The 20,083-nt window shown below is 55.5% G+C and overlaps 1 protein-coding gene across 5 annotated transcripts in view; it reads left to right on the top strand.

Moving 5' to 3' along the window:
• APBA2 (amyloid beta precursor protein binding family A member 2) overlaps positions 1-20,083 on the top strand; it is a 243,712-nt gene that overhangs the window by 214,774 nt on the left and 8,855 nt on the right. For 4 of the 5 annotated variants that reach the window (XM_032342243.1, XM_032342242.1, XM_032342241.1 and 1 more), the window contains 7 exons: positions 4,567-4,712; positions 5,315-5,350; positions 8,658-8,744; positions 11,201-11,386; positions 14,589-14,768; positions 15,572-15,784; positions 17,314-17,433. In XM_032342243.1, coding sequence (XP_032198134.1) covers positions 4,567-4,712; positions 5,315-5,350; positions 8,658-8,744; positions 11,201-11,386; positions 14,589-14,768; positions 15,572-15,784; positions 17,314-17,433 — 968 coding nt within the window. The remainder of the gene's footprint in view (positions 1-4,566; positions 4,713-5,314; positions 5,351-8,657; positions 8,745-11,200; positions 11,387-14,588; positions 14,769-15,571; positions 15,785-17,313; positions 17,434-20,083) is intronic. The other variant, XM_032342245.1, reaches the window with a different exon arrangement.

Here is a 20,083-nt window from a genome sequence, read left to right as displayed (position 1 = left end):
GACCTTGCTTGTTTGTTTGCTTTTCTTACTCAGCTCTCTAAGAGAGGGCACCTCCTTGCCTTAGTCCCAGGCCTTGTTGTGCTTGTCCCAAAGCCCCCACGGAGTGTCCCTCATCGTTGACAGCGGGAGGGGGAGGGGCAGGTGCCTTCCCTCTCTGCAGAACTGGGGGGGGCGGCCCATTCCGCACCCTGCCCGCACAGATACCCCAAGTGCTTGTTGCCGCATTAAAATGCTCATGACTGTAACATGGCTTGCTGAGCCCTTCTTCTAAGCTCCGGCCCTGCCCTCACTGCATCCTGCATGGGCCCTGGGGTGGGCGGTCCTGGGGTCAGAGGCCTGGGGAGTTGTAGGCTCCAAAATGGGCCCCTTCTCCTGGCCAGCCCTTCTTGTCCTCGGTTCTTTGAGAGTCCTGCCTGCCACGGCGGGGAGGGGCACGGGGTGCCGGGCCACCCTCTGCTGGGATGGCCTTCCTCTGGGGTCTCCACAGTGTTCAGAACTCCTTTCTCTTGTATTTGGGCTTGTGGTCATAGAAGGGCTTTTTGACCTCAATAGTGTAAGGTGCCTGCCCGCGGGGGCGCCTCGTTGTATCTGCGGGCCCTGATGTCATCATGGTGGGCACTTGGTCTCGGACCTCCCAGTGGGTGCACAGGCCTGTTTCGGAGGGGTGGCTCTGTGGGCTCGGGGCCGTGTGAGAAGCTTTGTGGACACTCCTGTGTACCTGCATGGGTGTGGGCGCTTGTATACGCATGCACGTGTGTGTGTGGAGGGGTGAGGGCTTGTTGACCCGTGATGGACTCTCGGTGAAGTGAGAGGCTCTGGGAGGAGCCCTCAGAGTCCTTGCACTGAGGTCCCACCACCCAGGTCTCTGCAGGCCCCACCAGAGCCAGCACCAGCTGGAGGCCAGAGTGGGCAGTCCGGGAGGCAATTGGTAGACTGGGCTAGAAGGGAAGGCACCGTCATTCCGCGTGGCCACTTGCACGGACCTTTGGGGAAGGTAGCGGTGATGACAGTTCAGATCAATCAACGCTTGATCTGAGCATGCATGTGCGTGTGCTTTTCTGGGGTGTCTTTTAAATACTGGAAGGGTGAACTTATAAACCTGCCAGAAGCTAGGGCACCCCCTGGGCCCTCCAGCCCACCTTGCCCCAGCCCCCAACCTCCACCCCTAATCCTTCCCACCACCAGTCCTCAACCCAGAGTTCACCCCCCACCAGCCCCTGATACCCTCGTCTCAAGGCCCCCTGTGCCCACCCCCCTCCTTGGCCTTCACTGACCCTCGGGGCTGTGGAGCCCTTGGACCACCACCCATCTGCTGCCACAGGCAGCCTCCAATGGATCCAGCAAGGCCAGCTGTGTGGAAAGAGCTTTCCCAGAGAAAAGGATGTGGTGGGGAGACCACCCAGAGGGGTAGCTCTCCCCCTCCAGACGTAGGCCCTACTTTCTCCTGTCTCCTCTCCCCACCCAAGGCTCCTGAAAGGACCCCTTCACTTGGTTCTGGAACAGAAGATGCTTCTTTCCTCCAGACACAGATGAGGGGCTGGGAGAGGTGCTTGGGGAAAGGCTTTGCCAGCAGACTGTGGGAGTCACGGGGGTGTCCATCCTGGAGGGAGGACTAGGTAGGCTCTGTGAGGGCTCTGTAGCCCTCTCAGAGAGGGCTGGGGGGCTGAGGGGCGGGGTTTGTTCCCTGAGGGTTTGGGGGAGCCGCCCAAAACTTATCCAAGATCCCTAGAACAAACCATCTGAGCCCCCAAGAGGAAGGGGTGCGTCCTCTGGGCACTGCTAGGGAGGCTGTCAAGGTCAGTGGGAGCAAGAGAGGGCATCCCCAGGGCAGGGGTGTCAGGATGCGAGGGCCCCACCATTCTGTGGTTCATGACCTGGGGCGTTCCTAAGGTGGGACCTACCGGGCCCATTATTACCAACAGATTCCTTTCAAACTTCAGAATACTTGACCTTGTTCTAAAGCACGTTATAAAAATTGCCTTTAGTGCAGGAGCTGTGGTGCTGGCTTGAGAGAGAGGGGAGTAGGTCCCCGGCTGTCTGACATGTGAGCCCCTGGGGAGGGGTCTTCAGGCAGCCAGTTGAGGCTAATGGACACATGCTAGGACCAATTTCGGAGCTTTAATGGCAAGTCCACAGGCTGAGGCTTGTTCCAGTGAAAGCCTAATGCACGGGTCCCCACCAGACATCTCCCCGTGGGCCATTATCTCCTGTGGTTTGAAGAGAACTAACGTTTCAGAAAGTAATTTGAAAAGCCCGCCCCAATCCAGGGTCGGCTGGACGTTCCCATCCCATCTCGGGGTGACAGCCTGCACACAGTGGGCCCCTCACTGAGCCCCTAGTGCCCGAGCAGCCAGGGATGGGCATGTGGGCCGGAGCTGGGGCCCCAGTCTCCGGGAGTCTGCTGACGTTGGGATGACAGAGCCCAGTGAAACTGCCCTTGTCCCCTCACACGCACGGGCCTCTGAATGGGAGCACTGGGTTTGGGGGCTCTCAGGACATTCTCCTGAGAGAATGAGAGGCCCCATGCAGTTTGCAGCAGGGGAGTTCTAAGAGGACCCTCTCGTGGCAGCGCGGGGAGTCACCTGTGGGTAGAAGGTTCAGGTCTTCGTCTTGCTGCTCTAACCAAGCACCAGAGGCTGTGGGGTTTATAAACCATGGAGGATAAAAGTCCCAGATCAGGGTACCCATGTGGTCGAGCCCCCTTCTGGGTGACAGACGGCCTTCTCTCAGTGTCCACGTGTGGCAGAAAGCAGTCAAGGTTGCTCTCCAGTGTCCCTTTTATTAGGGCACAGATGCCATTCCGGAGGGCTCTGCCCTTCTTGACCTCACAGATCGCCTCCCAGAGGTCATACTGCTAATCCCATCCTGTGGGGCCGGGCGTGGGGTGTTGGGGGGTGGGGAGGGTGCGAGGGCTTCCGCATCAGGATTTTGGAGGGACACAGGCGGTCCACTGCTATTCACACGGTCTAGTTGAAGGCCGTCCTCACGTCCAGGATGGAAGGAGGCAGTGGCGGTGGCAGAACTGGAGAGAGGCCCACTTGGACTGGGAGGAACAGCCTTCGGGGATAGGTTGGTTATGAGGGAAGGATGAAATGGTGCTTATGCAGTGGGAGAGGGGGCGCTTCTCAGGGGCACCTTTCGGGGTCACCAACATGTTCTGAGGGTATTTTGGGCTGTGAATTTGGAATGGAACCAGTCTGCCTTGTTGAGCGGCTCTGGCTCTTTCCAGCACAGGACCGCAGGTAACAGGTGGCTGGAGTTGTTCCTCGGCCCTGGGGCCCACAGGTGGGACGTGGGGCGAGGAATCGTGGGTGTTGGGCAGATGTTATGGGACTGGTGGACAGTGGCATCTGGGCTTTTGGCAAGTCAAAGCTTTTAGCAGCAGAGGGGGTCAGAGGGGAGAACACGGTTCCCCACAGCTGGCTGAGGGTCGGGGTCTGGAGGGGACTGCTGGCCACGGGGACCAGCCAGCCAGCCCTGTGGACCGTGGAGTGAGGGGGAGCCTGAGAGTCAGAGCCAAGTTCCCTCAGAAGGAGGGGTCTGACCAAGAGGCAGGCAGGGAGAAAGAAGGCAGAGACTTGGAAAGGAAGGTGGTGGGTCTCTAGTGATGGTCTGTGGGTTACAGGCTGTGGACCCGGGGCCAAATGCTCCCAGCCACCCGGGTCCATGTATGAAGTTTTCCAGAGCCTGCTCATAGACAGACGTGCCCGCTCATAGACAGATGGCCTGGGCCTGCTTTTGTCCTCTGGATGCTGAGATGACTCGTTGGACTTAGACTGCAAAGCCTAAGATATTTTCCATCTAGCCCCCTGCAGAAAAGTTTTGCTGACCTTACCTATCGCTGCCTGTCCAGTACAGGAGTCACTATCCACATGTGGCAATTTCTGGGTAAATTACGTAGATTGCATGAAATTTAAAAATTCATTTCCTCTTGCAGTAGCCCCAGATCAAGTACTCCAAAGCCACACATGGCTAGCAGTCCCTGTATTAAAGAGCACCAAGATAGAACATTCTACATCACAGCAGAAAGTTCCATTGACAGCGCTGGTCTAGAGGCTGCAGTGGGGAGCAAGAGCTATGTCACCCAGCCTGGATCTGAGGTGTAGGGAATGAGGGGACCCACCCAGGCTAGCATGTGATAGGACCAGAGCCCTACAGCGCAGACACGGAGAAGGCCCCAGAAGAACTGCAGGGTAGTGGGCAGTTTCTGCTCTCTGTCCTGTTTCTGGAGGGCTCAGGGGTAAGCCTGGAAATGCTGTCCAGTTTGGGAAAGTTTGTCTCTGGGATTGCAGCATATGGTTGTCACCTTGGAGGCTGAGATGCCCTGTGTGACAGCTGCCCGAGGTCCCGGAACTGTCCTCCCGAGCCATGCGTGTGGACTTTTCTGGTCTGGGCGTTGCATTTGCTTTCTTCCGTGTACCACATGCTGTGTGGCCATGAGGGAAGGAGACTGGCCTTCCTCTGCTGACTGCGGATGGGCCCTGGGTCAGCCCTTTGCTTTCGTCCCCGGTCCCTGCGACATTATTCCTTGGTCCTCTGGGAGGATGCTGACTGTACCCTCATCAGTTCCAGGGCCCTGTGAACCAGAAGACCTCATTGATGGAATCATCTTTGCTGCCAACTACCTGGGGTCCACCCAGCTGCTCTCAGAACGTAACCCTTCCAAGAACATCAGAATGATGCAGGCGCAGGAGGCCGTCAGCCGGGTCAAGGTACTGGTGGGCTCAGCAGGGCGCCGGTTTGGCCAAGTCAGCAACACTAATGGGGTCTGGCGGGAAGGGTCGGTGGGGGGGGGGGGTCCGAGGAGATGCTCCCTCTGGGCAGGATAGGGTCTGTGGGTGCTGCCAGCCCCTGGGGGCTGAGAAAGCATGTTGGGCCCCTCGTCTGTCCTCGCTGTCCCCTGACCTTCTTCATGGAGGCACAGGGACACGAGGTCATGGTGGTCTGGAGAAGAGAACACAGCACCCCGGGCCCTCCCGCTCCACACCCCAGCCCTGCTTCTCTGTCCAAGAGCCCGGTGCTTCTCTGTGCTTTCTGGCATCACTCTGTCCCGTCTCACCCCCCCCCCCCCCAGATCCAGGCAGTTGTAACTGATTCCCAGCACCTGAGGGACGCGTGGGGGGGCTCCTCATGGTCAGCGTGTGTGCTCACTCAAGTGGTGGCTACCCACCCCGCCTGCCCCTGTGGGGGGCTTCCCCTGAGCACAGGGTTGGAGTCCCTTGACCCCCAAGACCAAAATAACTTGGCTGCCCCTTCCTTCTCTTCCTTTCTTCCTTCCTTTATCCGTTTTTCTTTTCTCTTACATGCTGCGCAGAGGATGCAAAAGGCTGCTAAAATCAAGAAAAAAGCGGTGTGTAGGGCTGAGGGCTTGGCCTGGGTTTCTGGGCCTCGTCCTGTGCAATTTGGGAGGGTGCGGTCCTGTTTGCAGGAATACACATCATGCGGCAAACAGCTTTTTCCTCGTCCCTGGGTAGATAAATAGTAGACTTTTGAACAAACTACAGATACTGGTGTGTGGTTTGGTTTTTTTGGGGGTTTTTTGTTTTTAATTTTTAATTAAAAATTAATTTAATTAATTTAATTAATTAATTTTTTAATTTTTGTTTTTAATTTTTAATTTTATCCACTTATGGAAAAATCTAATCATTGCCCTTTTTCCAGATTTCTTGTTTATTCTCTCCCATGCTAGAACACGGTTAATGCCACGAAGTTCCTATTTCACGTAGATGTTTTTACAAGTGACATTGACACGACCATGTGATGCATTTAACACTTAGGTCCCCCATACAAAATTAATTAAATTGTTCTGATATTTAAAAACTCATTAGGCTTAATTTGTTAAATCAGAATGATGATGAGAAAGTCACTTTGCCCACGAGATGTGTTCCCCACTGAAAAGGGTTGCTGCGGGGCATCTGGGAGGCTCAGTAGGTTAAGCATCCGACTCTTGGTCTCCGCTCAGGTCTTGCTCTCAGGCTGGTGAGCTGAGGCCCCCCATCGGTCTCCACGCCCAGCAAGCAGTGTGCTTTAAAAAAAAAAAAAAAAGGGGGTGGGGGCACCTAGTTTCTGGCCATGAGCCAACTTAAAAAAAAAAAAACAATCATGTTGGCCTCCAATCATGTGTTTGTGAGCCTGGTCACTTAGTAAATGCTCAGTCCTCTCGATATAGGAAATCTCAAATGTTCGGTGTTAGAAGACACTGATTTGCTGCCCTTTAAGCTTGTCTGTCGCTTAAAGGGCAAGAGATTCAATCCTCTGTTCACCACTTGAACAGCATTTTCTGGGTCTGGATGCTCACTTCCTCCTGTGATGAGACTTCTCTCCCTATGATGATATTTGCTCTTTGCCCGGTGGTGTCTCCTTGGATTCCTTGAGCTGTAGGAGAGGAAGGAACTCACCCATCTCCCTCCTCTCAGCGAGCCTTCTGCTAGGCGCCTCCAGGCAGTGGAGATGGGCCTGGCTTTGCAGAGGTGGGGTATGCTTCCCTCCCAAGGGAGAGGGGCTCCCAGCCTTTGGTTTGTCCAGGGCAACTCTGGGCTGCCCAAGCACCAGGAGGCTGGAGCGGGGCTCTGGTCCTCAGTGTGCCATTCAGGGAGCCCAAAGGGGCTCCAGGGAGCAGGCGGGTCCAGCCCGGAACAGCCTCCAGACCTGCTGAGGCGAGCTGGTTAGATCCCTGGAGAGCTGTTCTTCTCAAACCCACGGCTCCTATTCTGGTCTGCTTACGTCTGGCCAGGCAAGCACTGAGAGGAGGATGCGTCACGAGTCTGGGACCAGGAGCAAGCAGCGTCCCCCACACAGCTAACCTGGAGTGACTATGGGGTCATGGCTCCCCATCCACAGACCTGCCCACCCCGTTGTCTGGTGGCCTCTGTTGGATTCCTGCTGTTGACACACCCCCTTTCTTCCAGCAGAGAGCATGGCGGGGCAAGCTTTGCTGTCCCCTATTACCCATCTGGTTTTGGCTTTCTCCATTCACCCCCAGTTCAAGCCCAGTCCCCTGCACGTTTGTCCCTCTTCTCCCATCAAGGGCACAGCACTCGAGCTTCCTCCAGAAATTGTCACTAAAACCCAGTCCACCTGCAGCTTTTCTTCTTTTCCTTCTTCTTCTTTTTTTTTTTTTTTTCCCCTTCTGGCCAAACCTACTTTTTCAAGCAAGAGGGTTTTGAGGAACAATCCCATAATATGTAACATTTGAAAGCATGTGGACATACGTGCTTAGACATACATGTTAGAATATAACCCGGTTTTTCAAATCAGAGGAAAAGTAGTTCCGCTACGTTCCTGCTATTTTCTTTTTCTTTTTTTTTTTTAAGATTTTATTTATTTATTTGACCGACAGAAATCACAAGTAGGCAGAGAGGCAGGCAGAGAGAGAGGGGAAAGCAGGCTTCCCGCTAAGCATAGAGCCCGATGCGGGGCTCGATCCCAGGATCCTGAGATCATGACCTGAGCCGAAGGCAGAGGCTTAACCCACTGAGCCACCCAGGCGCCCCACGTTCCTGCTATTTTCAATCGCATTATTTTGAACTGTATTTTTTTCTTCTTTTAAAATCAGTTGAAAGCAGTGTCACCTCAGGGTGGGCTGAAAGCCCAAAAGAACTTTTCCCTTGAAAACTGAGCTGCAATACAAATATATCAATATTATATAGGGTCTCTCTGCAACTCTGATTTCTTGAGGAATTGTCAGCGGGGGGATTTTGGATTTCAGATTTCATAGCCAGGAATTAAATCACAGTTTCTGCTCTTTTGAAGTAGAAGATATGTCACCGTGGGCTCTCAGTGACCATAAAGTATTTCTTACTTCAGTGGGTAAACTGAAAGAATTTGTATTTCATTGCCACTGTGCAGTAGTAATTAAAATTCCCATGGTTGTAAAAACCAATGAAAAGCTGTCCTGGTTTAGAGCAGACCCTGAATAAATAGTTCACCCAGCTTCTAGAACATTTCATGGACACATAAGCAATGGCCATAAGCTGAACACACTCCAGGAGCTGACAAAACAGGGGCGTTTGTGTGACAGCATCTTCTGATTTTTCGCATGTTGCTGGGAGGGCAGCACTGAGTCCTACTGGGGTCTTGCTTCCCTTAGGGTTTTTGGAAGATCAGCATTAAGCCTGCTGGGGGGTTGACATAACTAGGACTATTTAAATCAGAAGAAGATGCTGACGATCTAATCCAATGCCTTTGAAAATTTCTTCCCCATTTCTGGGGATATTTGGAATCCCAAATCCCGGAAACGTGTGCAGCCCGAGTACACAGACCCTGTGCCTTTACCGAGTTTGATAAGCGTCGGCAGGCAGGCCTACATTTTAGGGAGTGGAGGGGCTGCGCTTTGGATGCTGGGACCCAAGACCCCAGGCGTCTGGCCCCCTCCATGCTCAGGCTTCCGGAAGCTGTCTCCTCCCTCCTTCTTCACGCCCTGTGCAAACTGCCTTCAGAACTCAGTTCGCTAGAGATTGTGCTGGAAGGCGGCGTGCAATTGAGATTTCCCAGGGCTGCTCCCAGCCGGAGAGGCATTTCCCTCTAGGGGCGCTCAGGGTCATTAGTAAAATTGTCAGGCCTTTGTTCAAATTAGGTTTTTTGCTTTGGGTTTTTTTGTTTTTTTGTTTGTTTTTTTGTTTTATTCATTTGTAACAGTATCCACTGTCCTATCTTAGAATTCGGAGGGGGATGCCCAGACCCTGACCGAAGTGGATCTCTTCATCTCCACCCAGAGGATCAAGGTGTTAAATGCGGACACACAGGTAAGCGCTTTAAAGACCGTTGTTTAAAATCATGTCATTGAACCCCTAACTTCCCACCTCAGGAACCAGAGGAGAACGAGGTCTGGCTGCGGGAGAACTTTCCCTCTGGGAGTGAGCGGAAGGGCTGTCCCTGAGGACAGTCGCTGCGGACCCCGCGGCTTGAATGGGATGTGGTTGTGAAATCTGGAGCAAGCTGCGGGGGGCCGAGAAAACCCTGCGGTGTCCTGTGGTGTAGGTGTGCTGCAGCCCTGATTAAGGAGGCAAAATGAAGGGGAAGGTGTGGGGAGCCGGAAGCTGTGTGCTCACCATCAGGGTTCTAGAAGGGCCTTCCGGAAACCTGGGCATGCCAGGCCTGGGGAATGGAGCAGGAGGGTGGAAAGGATGTGTGAGCCCTTGGCCCTCCGAGGGGGTGGTGCTCCACCAAGGGTGTGTGTGTGGGGGGGGGGGGGCTGTCTTAAGATTTTCCACCTGTGAACCATTTATCTGGCCAGCTTCTGCTCATTTTTCCTGGGCCTTCATCACTGCTGTTGGAGGGGAAAACAGATCCGTGAGGAACAAGTGAGCCGTGCCAGATAGAAAGGCCCACGCGGCAATGAGGAAGAGGGCAGGAGGCCAGCGGCATGGGGCAGAGGGAGGGAGAGGTCGGGAAGGCCTCTGGCAGTGCCCTGTGCCTGAAGTTTGCTGGGGAGAGGGAGGCTCCACTCACCTCCATTCCTAGGCCCATGGGAGGAGGGCCAGATGCCAGGGTAATGACCCCTTTGCTTCTTTGTCCTCAGCGAGTAATCTGTGTGGTGACTGTCCAGATGTGTGGGGACCCTGTTCCCTGATACCCATTTTGCCTGCAGGTTTTGGCACAAAGGATCATCTTGCTTGCATTGGTTCTAACATTGGAAGTGCAAAAATGCTGCATTTCCTAATTATGTCACACTCTCCACTTTTTATTATTGCACCTGACCCCAGGCAGAAGACCTTTTGTTTCTTTCTCTCTCTCTTCACTGTGGACTGATGGATTTCTTTCTTTCTTTCTTTATTTTTTTTTTTTGGTAACTTGTGTTATTCTTTTTGGGGCTCTGGTGATCCCCAGTTGGACCTTTAAACTGGGTCCTGGGTGGTTTGGACATCTTTGCTTTAGTCGCTGATCACATCCTTGCTTTCTGAGGCAGTGAGTTGTTCCGAGCTCCCCTGATGTTTCCCCAGCCGCAGACCTGGAATCGGCAGTTTCTTTGAGGAGTCACACGCACTTCCTTTCTGTGGGGAACAATATTACAGAAACAAAGATCCAGGCGCTGGCCGTGCCCATGGTCGCAGGGGTCTCATTGTTCCTGGGACTTTGCCGTGAGCGGAGCTAGACAGTATATGTGTTCTAAAAAGCCCAGAGTTCACACTTGTCCCTCTGTCTGCCCGGGATCTGTGGCCACAGGGTGCTGAAGAGGCACCCTCGGAGGTTTCCGGACCAGTCCCCCTTCCTGAAAAGTGGCTCTTGTGGCTTAAAACCCCCACCCCACCTCACCCCATCCCACCCCACCTCACCCCATCCCACCCCACATGGCCTTGGCCAGGAAACAAATCAGCTCCCGAAAGACAGACGCGGGGTAATATCTGCTGTAAAAGTAGATTCTGTGAGGAAGAAAAGAGGCTTCCGAGGTTGCAGAAGCAGCCAAATCTTCTTTTGTGGAAAAAGCACAAAGGCATAAAAGACCAACTGATTAGTTTTTCAGAGCTTTTGTGTGCAGCCTTGTTACATAGGGGTCACAAGCAGGATGCTCAAGGGAGATTCCTGGAAGATGACAAAAACCATCAAGGGTAATGGACCTGCCAGGAGCCCAGGGAATTGAATGGCCAGAAACGCATCGATCAGTCAGGGGAGCTGCCTCAGGGTCCCCTGACGGGGGACTGTCCTGCTTGGGCTCCCCGGGAAGAACTCATCTGCGGAAAACTTGGGCCTCAGAGCCTTCCTCAGCTGCTAGGGAGAAGCACATGGCTTGCAGAGAAGGGACCCCTCTCCAAAGCCACAGATTGCCTCTGCCAGCCACCCCCCTTCCCCCAGCAGGGACAAGAGCGGCCCCTGACCTTGTGCCTGCAAGAAACAGTGGGAGGGTGCTATGGGGCAAAGCCAGAGTCACTTTGACTGTGCATCACTGCCCTCGAACGCCATGTTTCCCAGAGCAGTGACTGTCAACCAGGGTGATGTTGTCCCCCACGGGGGCATTTGGCAAAGACTGGAAATATTTCTGATGGCCACAACTTAGCAAGGGGGCGAAGCTACTGGCATCTAGCCAGGAGAGGTCGGGGGTGCCACTAATTGTCCTACAGTGTGGGGGACAGCCCTTCACAGTATAGAAGGACCCAACCCAAAGGGCATCAGCGTTGAGGCCAAGAAATCCCGAACTTGAGTGTGTTGTGATGGCTTGTTCTCCCTAACGTTCCCTAACGTGGATCTGTCCCGCTCCTGACAGGAGACCATGATGGACCACGCCTTGCGCACCATCTCCTATATCGCGGACATCGGGAACATTGTGGTGCTGATGGCCAGGCGCCGCATGCCCCGGTCGGCCTCGCAGGACTGCATCGAGACCACCCCTGGGGCCCAGGAGGGGAAGAAGCAGTACAAGATGATCTGCCACGTGTTCGAGTCCGAGGACGTAAGTAACCGTGCGGGCACACAGGGCCCCTCCCTGCGGGCCCGACCTCACCACCGCCCCAGCGGCATCCCAGGCTCTTTAGAAACTGCGCCTCAGGTGGAAATCTAGTGCACTGTCATTGATGTCTCCGATGGAATCAGAATTTTTTGGGTTTTGTTTGTTTGTTTTTCCTAACATTCAGAGTTTGCGAAGAGAGTGAACATAGTTTTATTTCACTTCGTGAAATAACGTCCTTCAGGGCTGTTTGTAAATTGAACGTGGTTGAACAGGCCAGGGGCGCTTACAAATTACTCCTGACTTTTTGGTGGTTAAGATGTGCATCTTCACACGCCAGGCTTGCATACAAAGAAGCAATGTCTGTGCCCAGGAATAGCTCTGCTTTTGCTCATGGCCATTTCTTGTCGTAATTCAAAATACTTCACACTCACTAAGAGACCATGAACCCCTTGACTCTTTCCTTCAGTGGGATGAGAGCATCTTTCTGAGCCTGGAGCTGGGAGAAGGGAACCAGAGAAGGGAGCAGGGGGCCAAGTGGTGAGCACAGGAGACTTTGGGCTAGGTCTCTCTGCTGCCCCCTGGCGGGCAGATCTTGTGGGTGTTGCCAAAGGAGAATTTCGAAAGCCAGTCCTCCCTGGATATTTGGAAAAGGGCATTCTTGTTCACATATGGGCTTGCAGGGCAGGGACCTGAAGCAGAAGGGAATGGCCCCCAGATTTTTATATGTGAAGGCAAGACTGAGGTAGAGTATTCCTTTTGCTAAGCAGTTGAAGTCATCCAGAAGTGCTTTGAAGCAATGGTATATTGATGGGAGAAGAAATTTAAACACATACCCGTGGGGAGATTCTTCTCCCCATGATCCAGATCTCCTTGGGCACCTGGATGGGCACTTCCATGGGACTCGGGGCTAGAGGATGTCTTAGAGACCTGGTGGGGAGAGATGCGTCCTCGGGAAGGGCTGTGAGTGATGGGCAGGGCAAGACCAGTGGCAAATGGTGAGCAGCCGGCCGGCAGAGAAGTCACAGGAGCAGGGAATGCCATGGGCCTCCGAGCTTCCAGCCCCTGTGGATGGCCGCGGGCCGAGGGCTAGAGTCGGAGGTGCTGTTGTCTGGAGGTGAGCATGAGTGGGACTCTGAGTGGCCCTTGAAGAATTGAGGGCAGGACCCTCCTGGTAGGGTGTGTGTGGGAATACCCAGCAGTTGCCCAGAGCATAGAACCTGGATGGTGGCTCCGTCCGGGGGGCTGCTGGGGATGAGTAAGGGGTCTGAGGGTCTGCTGGCAGCAGATGGAACACCTGGAGAAAATGTAAAGTGGCAGTAAGGATACCAGGGGCTCATTCTGAGACTCAGTTTCCCTCTATGAGATGGAGCTCAGACACTCCAGGACTGAGGCCAGGGTATATGACCCACACAGGCGAAAGTGCTAAGGCAAAGGAGCGCTGGGGTGTGGCAGCTCCCATTCCCCCCACCCCACCTCCTGCAGGAGGCCGCCTCTGAGTGCCAAACTGCCAAAGCCAACCCTTCTCTGAGCCCCTTGTACTCCCCCCTGCCTGAGCGGGGCTCCTGGCTTCACAGCATTGAACACCCACAGGCCCTGGCTGTGAGCTGAGGGGACAGGGGAGCCCCTTGTCTGCAGGGTTCCCAGTGTGGCCCCCAGGCTGGCTGGGAGGGACACTAGGACAGGACTTGGGGCAGATGGGGAATTGGGAGACTGCCCCCAGCTGTTGGTGGGGAAGTGCCTAGAGTTCCTGGATTGCACCCTGGCATGAAGGGCCTCACTGTCCCCAGGAGCTTCTATGGATTGGGGTGGGGCACCCAGGCAGAGCCCCAGACAGAGCCCCAGGGCATCAGACAGCATCACCAGGCGATCCATACAGGGGTGAAGGGAGCCATGCTCTCAGAACCCCTCCCTGTCAGAGGACTACAGTCAAGTGAGGACAGACATGGAGGCCTGGGGGCAGCCGGCAGCAAGCCTTGGGACCCCAGTCGGGCAGGGCAGGTCCTGGGCTCTCATTCACCGCCCCTACCTTCTTCTGGCCTCTTCCCGAGGTCTGACTCCCAGCTTCTGCTAGAGCCCTGGCTGTTCCTCTGCTGCTCTCCAGTGCACCATCTCTGGGCTCTCCACCCTTCAGTCCACATGTGCCCAGGCGGGGGTGTCCCATAGTGGCCTCCAGGGAAGGCAGCTCTGGCCAGTCCGCCCTAAGCAGTGCAGCCAAAATGCTGGTCTTGGGAGCGAGCAGGGCTTATTCCTGCCAAGTGAGCATTGCCTGTCCTTCCTGTAAACTATTCTGGGCCCAGTGTGGGAGGGCAGTTCAATCTAGACTCCTTACCTATTTCAGGAAAGCTTTCCATACTCCAGCTCTACTTTTATTGTCCAGCCCAGCCCACTTTGGTACAGAGACATACTCATTTGTAGCACTTAAAGCATGCAGTGTATAGAGGGAGAAAGAGATTTAAGCATTTAGGTCAAAACCAGAGGGAAAGCCTGTCCATGACTTTTCAATGTCTAGCACTCTGTAGTGTCAGAAATTCAATGACGTCCACACAAGTGGTTCCTTGTAATGGAACGACATGCTTTGCTCTGTAGAGTCTGTACTGGTGTCTCCAGGTCTTGTGCTTTTCATCAGCGTCAGCCTGAAACAGCCACACTGCCCCCCACCCCCAAGAACAGCTGGACATATACCGTACCTCCCCAGTTGACATTGGGTTCTGTTGCTAAAGAGACATAAATGTTGGGGAGACAGCTCAGTCTCTGTGACCCTCCTCCAAGAACACACAACTTAAGTTTATTTTTGGAATAAGATGGGAAGAAAGAAAATATAGTACATTTTTCAGCTAAAGCAATGAAAATAAGATGTTTAGCAAACAAGCCATAATTTTTCTGGACTTTATTTGAAACTGTACTTTGTCCTGGATGGTCTGGGACTTAAATGGCTCAGGTGGGAGCAGATAGGATCAGGCCCTGCTGAGTTCAAGACAGCAAAGAGGCTCCCCCTAAGGTGGCTGACCGTGGGGTGTTGCCGTGAGGACAGCCCATCACCAGAGGAGGGCCTGCAGTTTCTCTCTTGTTGCTTTAAGCCCAGGCAAGGGCCTACCCCAGGCTTACACATGCCTCTGCACCCAGCCCTGTCACAGCCCCTCCTCTCCTGGCTGCGTGGCGCCTGTGGTCCTGTGCCGGTCGCTAGTGGGCTTCTCCGTGCCCACAGGCCCAGCTAATCGCACAGTCCATTGGCCAGGCCTTCAGTGTGGCCTACCAGGAATTCCTGCGGGCCAATGGCATCAACCCGGAAGACCTGAGCCAGAAAGAGTACAGCGACATCATCAACACCCAAGAGATGTACAACGACGACCTCATCCACTTCTCCAACTCTGAGAACTGCAAGGAGGTGAGACACACACACCCTGGGCAGATCACAGGATGCCACACTGCTGTGGCCCCTGCCACCACCCACACTGGGCCCCTGCACACCAGAGCTCCCCGACCCCCCGCCACAATGCCCTGGAGCAGCTCGCTCGAAGGGCCCTCATGCGAATCCCCACCCTCACGGCAGAATGAAGCGCTCCCCGGAAAGTACATTTGTGCCTGCCTTTGGAGCTGAGCACTTGTGTGTGAAATGAGGTGTTGTTGTAACAAAGGAGCTGATTACAGTCAGTCTTAATGACCTTGAAAATGTGCCTTTTAATGCCGCTATTATCATCTACTGGAGCTCAGCACCCAGGAGGTGTTTCTGAAAAGCATATAAGAAGCATCTTCAAAATGGGGAGCTTCGGGGCACTGCCCAGGGGAAGGAATAATCAGACTGCTGTTGAATGAATGAGTGAATGAATGAATGAATGACTATTCCAGACTTAGTGCTGAATGAATGACAGGCAGCTTTCTGAGAGTGAGCCTTGGAGTGGAATGAAGGTAGGACTTTTCTAGATCAGAGCAAGAGCCGGGGGCAGATTTGAGTCCTGGAGTCTATCATTCTTCTCGCCTCCATGGGTTGGTGGGAGGTGAGAAGAGCAAGAGGTAGGACCTGGAGGCCCGCTGGGGCCTGGAGGGGTCCGTGCCAGGCATGGGCAGGAGGGTGTCTGTGCTCCTGGTTCAAGCTTGGGAGCCAGAGCCAGGCGAGGCCGGAGTGAGGTGGTAGGCGCACAGCTCCCCGGCCCCCACCACGGGCACCTCTCACCACTCATGTCCTTATAGCTGCAGCTGGAGAAGCACAAGGGCGAGATCCTGGGCGTGGTGGTGGTGGAGTCGGGCTGGGGCTCCATCCTGCCCACGGTGATCCTGGCGAACATGATGAACGGCGGCCCGGCAGCCCGCTCAGGGAAGCTGAGCATCGGGGACCAGATCATGTCCATCAACGGCACCAGCCTGGTGGGGCTGCCCCTGGCCACCTGTCAGGGCATCATCAAGGTGTGTACGTGGGGCCCCTGCCTTGTTTTATTCTCACTACCTTGTCCTTTCTCACTTGACAGGTGAGGAAACAGATCTGGAGAGACTCCAGCTGCCCTTGGGGGTGAGAATGGGATATTTGGTTTCACTGATGCCATTTCTGAGGGACATGGACCCCAGGCAAGGGCTGAGGACCCCCAGATGCAGGGTGACCCGGCATGTGTGGGACTTTCGCAGACTAGCACCAAGAGTCCCATTTCCTGGGCACATGGGGAGGGTTGGTCACACTGCAGGGGTCTGAGAGCAGGGCTGGCGGCTCTGACCATCTGGCCCGTGAGCCTGCAGCTTTGGGAGATGCTGAGCTCCCAGTCCCTGCTGGGGGGTCCTCATGCCTGGTTGCCCTGGCTAGAGAAGAGTCTTGGGACAGGAAGCTCAGAGAGGCGGCCCAGGGGCCTGGCGCTCCTGTGCCTTTGTCCTGTCCAGGGTCTCCAGACAGTGGGTTCTGCCTGCTTGGGGGCAGCCCTGGGGCGTCCGTGGGCGTTCTGCCCCCAGCCCCCTGTGGCTTGTTCCCTCCTCACCTGCTGCAGTCTTGGTGCTGGAGGACAGGCCTGTGTCCTCATCAGCCTGACAGCTGAAGGGCATTCAGAGGTCACCTGCTGGGCGATCACCTTAGAAGACAGACAGGTAGGCACCGCACAGCCCTCAGCCGCGGGACCAGAGACTTCGTCTGCGGGGACTTATCCTCACAGCCATGGCCTGGGGCACCTGCTGACAGTCACAACCTCTCTGGGGCCTGATGTCCCCCTTGGCTTCAGCTGGCCAAGTCTCACTGTGGACACTAGGTCCTCTTGCTTAGAGATTTTCACTGAGCCCCTCACCACCTGTTTCTGCCCCTGCCATTCGCACATTTTGTTTGGAGGAAGGCTTCCTCCTGGTCCTCCTTCTTCTTCTTCTTCTTCTTTTTTTTTTTTTTTTTTTGTTTTAAGATTTTATTTATTTTTTTTGTCAGAGAGATAGCACATGTAGCCAGAGAGGCAACAGAGGCAGAGAGAGAAGCAGGCTCCCCGCTGAGCAAGGAGCCCCATGTAGAATTCAATCCCAGGACCTCAGGATCATGACCTGAGCTGAAGACAGCCACTCAACCGACTGAGCCACCCAGGCATCCCCCTCCTGGTCCTTCTAAACAGAAGGAGCTCCTCCTGCATCCAGTGTTAGCTGGAGGCCCTTCCCGTGACCCTGGTGCTGTCCCGCTGGTCATGCACGGTGGTGGGCAGGGCCTGGCCTCTGTCTCCATGAGCAGCTTGGTTTCATCTGGGTCAGATGGCGTATCAGAGCACAGCGGGCCATGGCCTGCACTGCCGCCCAGGGTAGCCAGCCGCCGCACACACGGGCTGCACAGAGGGACCTGGAGGCCGAGAGGGGGCTGACCCACCGGCCTTGTTCCCCTGCACCCCCCGCCCTGCCCGCTGACTCAGCCTCGGTATGGGCGGGCGAGCACATGCTTGTAGGTGGCATCCGAGGCTCCCTGTGACTCCCGCCCCGTCCCACAGGGTCTGAAGAACCAGACGCAGGTGAAGCTCAACATCGTCAGCTGTCCGCCGGTCACCACGGTCCTCATCAAGCGTCCTGACCTCAAGTACCAGCTGGGCTTCAGCGTGCAGAATGGGATCGTGAGTCTGCCCTCTCCGCCTTGGCCACCTCCACTGTGCATGTGTGGGCCTGGATGTAGGGAGCCCGTGCGGGGGGTCGGGGGCAGCTCTCCACCCACCTGCCCCTGCAGCCGCTTCTGATGGCGCAGGCCCCGGTGGGTGGGCACAGCTGGGCGGGAGCTTTCAGCTCTTCCAGGGGCAGGTCCCTTCCCACTAGGGAGGGAGGGCTGGTGTGTGTCGGAGGAATGGGTGGGTCCCTCTAGCCCTGCTCGAAGCATCCTTGTCCCCGTGATGGCTGGTCCCTCCTGTTTCCAACCACTGCAGTCTGGACACATCTGGCCAATGGCAACATCCTACTCTCTATGCTCAGCAAACAGATATTTACTCATTCACTCATTCGTTCACCCATTCAGAGCCATTTATGAGGTGCCTGCACTGGCTAGGCATGGAGGAAGCAGAGGCCTTCCAGGAGGAGGTGATTCTGGGCTCAAGTGAGTGTTAGTCTACCCAACCATCTGTGCCTATTCCTCAGGCTGAAGCTCGTAGTTCAGGGTTCCTGCCTTTTCTTTAACCCGTCTTTGGCTGAAGTGAATCTGTTTCCTTGGTCCTTTCTCGTGCAAAGGTCCCAGTGGGCAAAGATGTGGCCACAGACGGAGGACAGAAGAGGGGAGGCTGGTCATTTCCAGATTGCTTAAGCCAACTTTGAGTCTTAAAGACCTGAGGAAGAGATCGTGCAGTTGGTGGGAGTCCTGTCAGGGGAGGGGAGATATGTATGGGTGCCCCCATGCGCAAGGAAGAAACACAATGGGAGAACATTCTAGAAAGACAACTGTCAAGGGATCAAAAATTTTCCCTGTTGCTATCCAGTGCAGAAGTGTGGAGAGGTGCTTGTGCTGGGGAGAGTCACGGGGCCATTTCTGTCCCTTCTGTGTTAGTGTGCCCTTGCTGGTGTAACAAATATTCTCCAAATCTCAGCATACTGAATTGGTTCCTCATTCAGGTCACAGTCTGCTGTGGGGCTGGGGGGGGGGGTGGTCAGGTCAGTCTGCGTGCCCTCACCTGGGATTTGGAAGCCCGCACTCGCTGCTCTACGTCTGGCCAGTAGCTGCAGGAAGATGGGGACGTAGGTGTGGTCCTTGCCATTTCTAGCCACACCTCACTGGCCCCACAGGACTTAGTCCCACACTGCACAAAACATGGCAGGCTGGGAAGGTGGCCACCTGCTGCTTGTGACAAAGAGGGAAAGGGTATGGGGCATCTAGGCAGCGCTGGCCAGACCTTCCTCGCTGTGTGACCCTGAGCGTGTCAGTTAACCTCTCTGGGCTCTTCTCAAAATGCGACTGTGAGGGTTAATGGAGAAAATCCATGAAGTACACGGAGACATGTAGAGAAGGCCCACTGGTCCCGGATTCTGCAGAGGAGAACGCCCCTTTGGCACTTGCACCCAGGCCTGGGGCTAGGTTGTCTGCAGCCCTCTGGGGACTTCTGTCCAGGTCAGGGCCCAGAGGCTGGCCGGGTGGGGGTGTGGCCTGACCCTGTCCTGCCCAGCCAGTCTGCTTACGGTGGGTGCCCTGGGCATAAAGCAGCTGCTGGGAGCACGGTGTGGATGAGCTGGGGCCCCGTGATCAGGGAGGCGCCAGGCGGGGCCTTCTGACCTGCCGCCGACATGCTAAGCACTCACACAGGGCCTGCCTGGGAGCCACGCTGCTGCTTCCAAGGAGCCTCCCTCCCACGTGGAGGAGGCTGCCGTGTGGTGGCGGCTGCCGTGTGGTGGCGGCTACCGTGTGGTGGCAGGGAGAGCTGCCTCTTCTCAGGGACCGTGAGCCCAGGACAAGCCTGACGCCACCCCCTCCCCAAACCCCTGCCTCTCTTCAGCTTGTCTCATTACACCTGCCTGAGGAGGAGTGTGGGTCGTCTTGAGGAGGTGACCGCCACACAGAGAGGCTTAGTACCTGGCCCCAGGGCCCACAGCCAGGGAGGCCCTCAGGGACTGTGGGGGAGAAGGTGGGGGCAGGGGGAGAGGAGCGGCAAGGAAGGGGCGCGGCTAAGTGAAAGCAAGCAGGAGAGGAAGGGGATGCTGTGAGGTGAGGTGAGCAGCTGTGAGGGACAGGTACGGTGGGTCTGAAGGGAAGCGTGAGGCTTCCTTCCCAGAGACAGTGGAATGGAGGTGGCTGGGAAGAAGGCAGGATGGCTGATGGGGGGCTCTCCTGGGGAGGGTGAAGGGGGGTGGTCTCTGCAGGTGGGGACGGGCACATCGGTCCATGTCAATGACTGCGAAGCTGAGGGCAGTGAGGCAGGCAGAGGCGCTTCTCTGAGCGCTTGGGAGAGGTGGGGAGAAGGGCAGCAGCAGATCTAGGCTCTGGGGGTCTCAGAGTTGAGGGGGTGATGACACCCAGTTCTGCAGGCAGCATCGCCTGGGTTGTGCCTCCCTGGTCACTGACGCGCAGACAGGAGTCCTGAGGCAGAGTGCTGGTCACTTCTTGGTGTATCTGCCACAGGTCCAGAGTGCATGCACAGCTTGGGGTCTGGGGGTGACACCATGGATGAGAAGCAGCAGGGGGCTGGTGGCAAAGAGCTAGGGCCTGGGCTGGTTCTTGAGGAGTTGCTCCCAAGTATGTGGCAGCTGGCCCTGCGGGCCCCAGGGAGGGCTGTAGGTAAAGCAAACAAATCC

This window comes from Mustela erminea, chromosome 5 (genome assembly GCF_009829155.1).
Source record: "Mustela erminea isolate mMusErm1 chromosome 5, mMusErm1.Pri, whole genome shotgun sequence".
In the NCBI taxonomy this organism is placed as follows: Eukaryota; Metazoa; Chordata; class Mammalia; order Carnivora; family Mustelidae; genus Mustela; species Mustela erminea.
The sequence above is the reverse complement of the archived record's forward strand: the minus strand, read 5'-3'. Positions and strand labels throughout refer to the sequence as shown.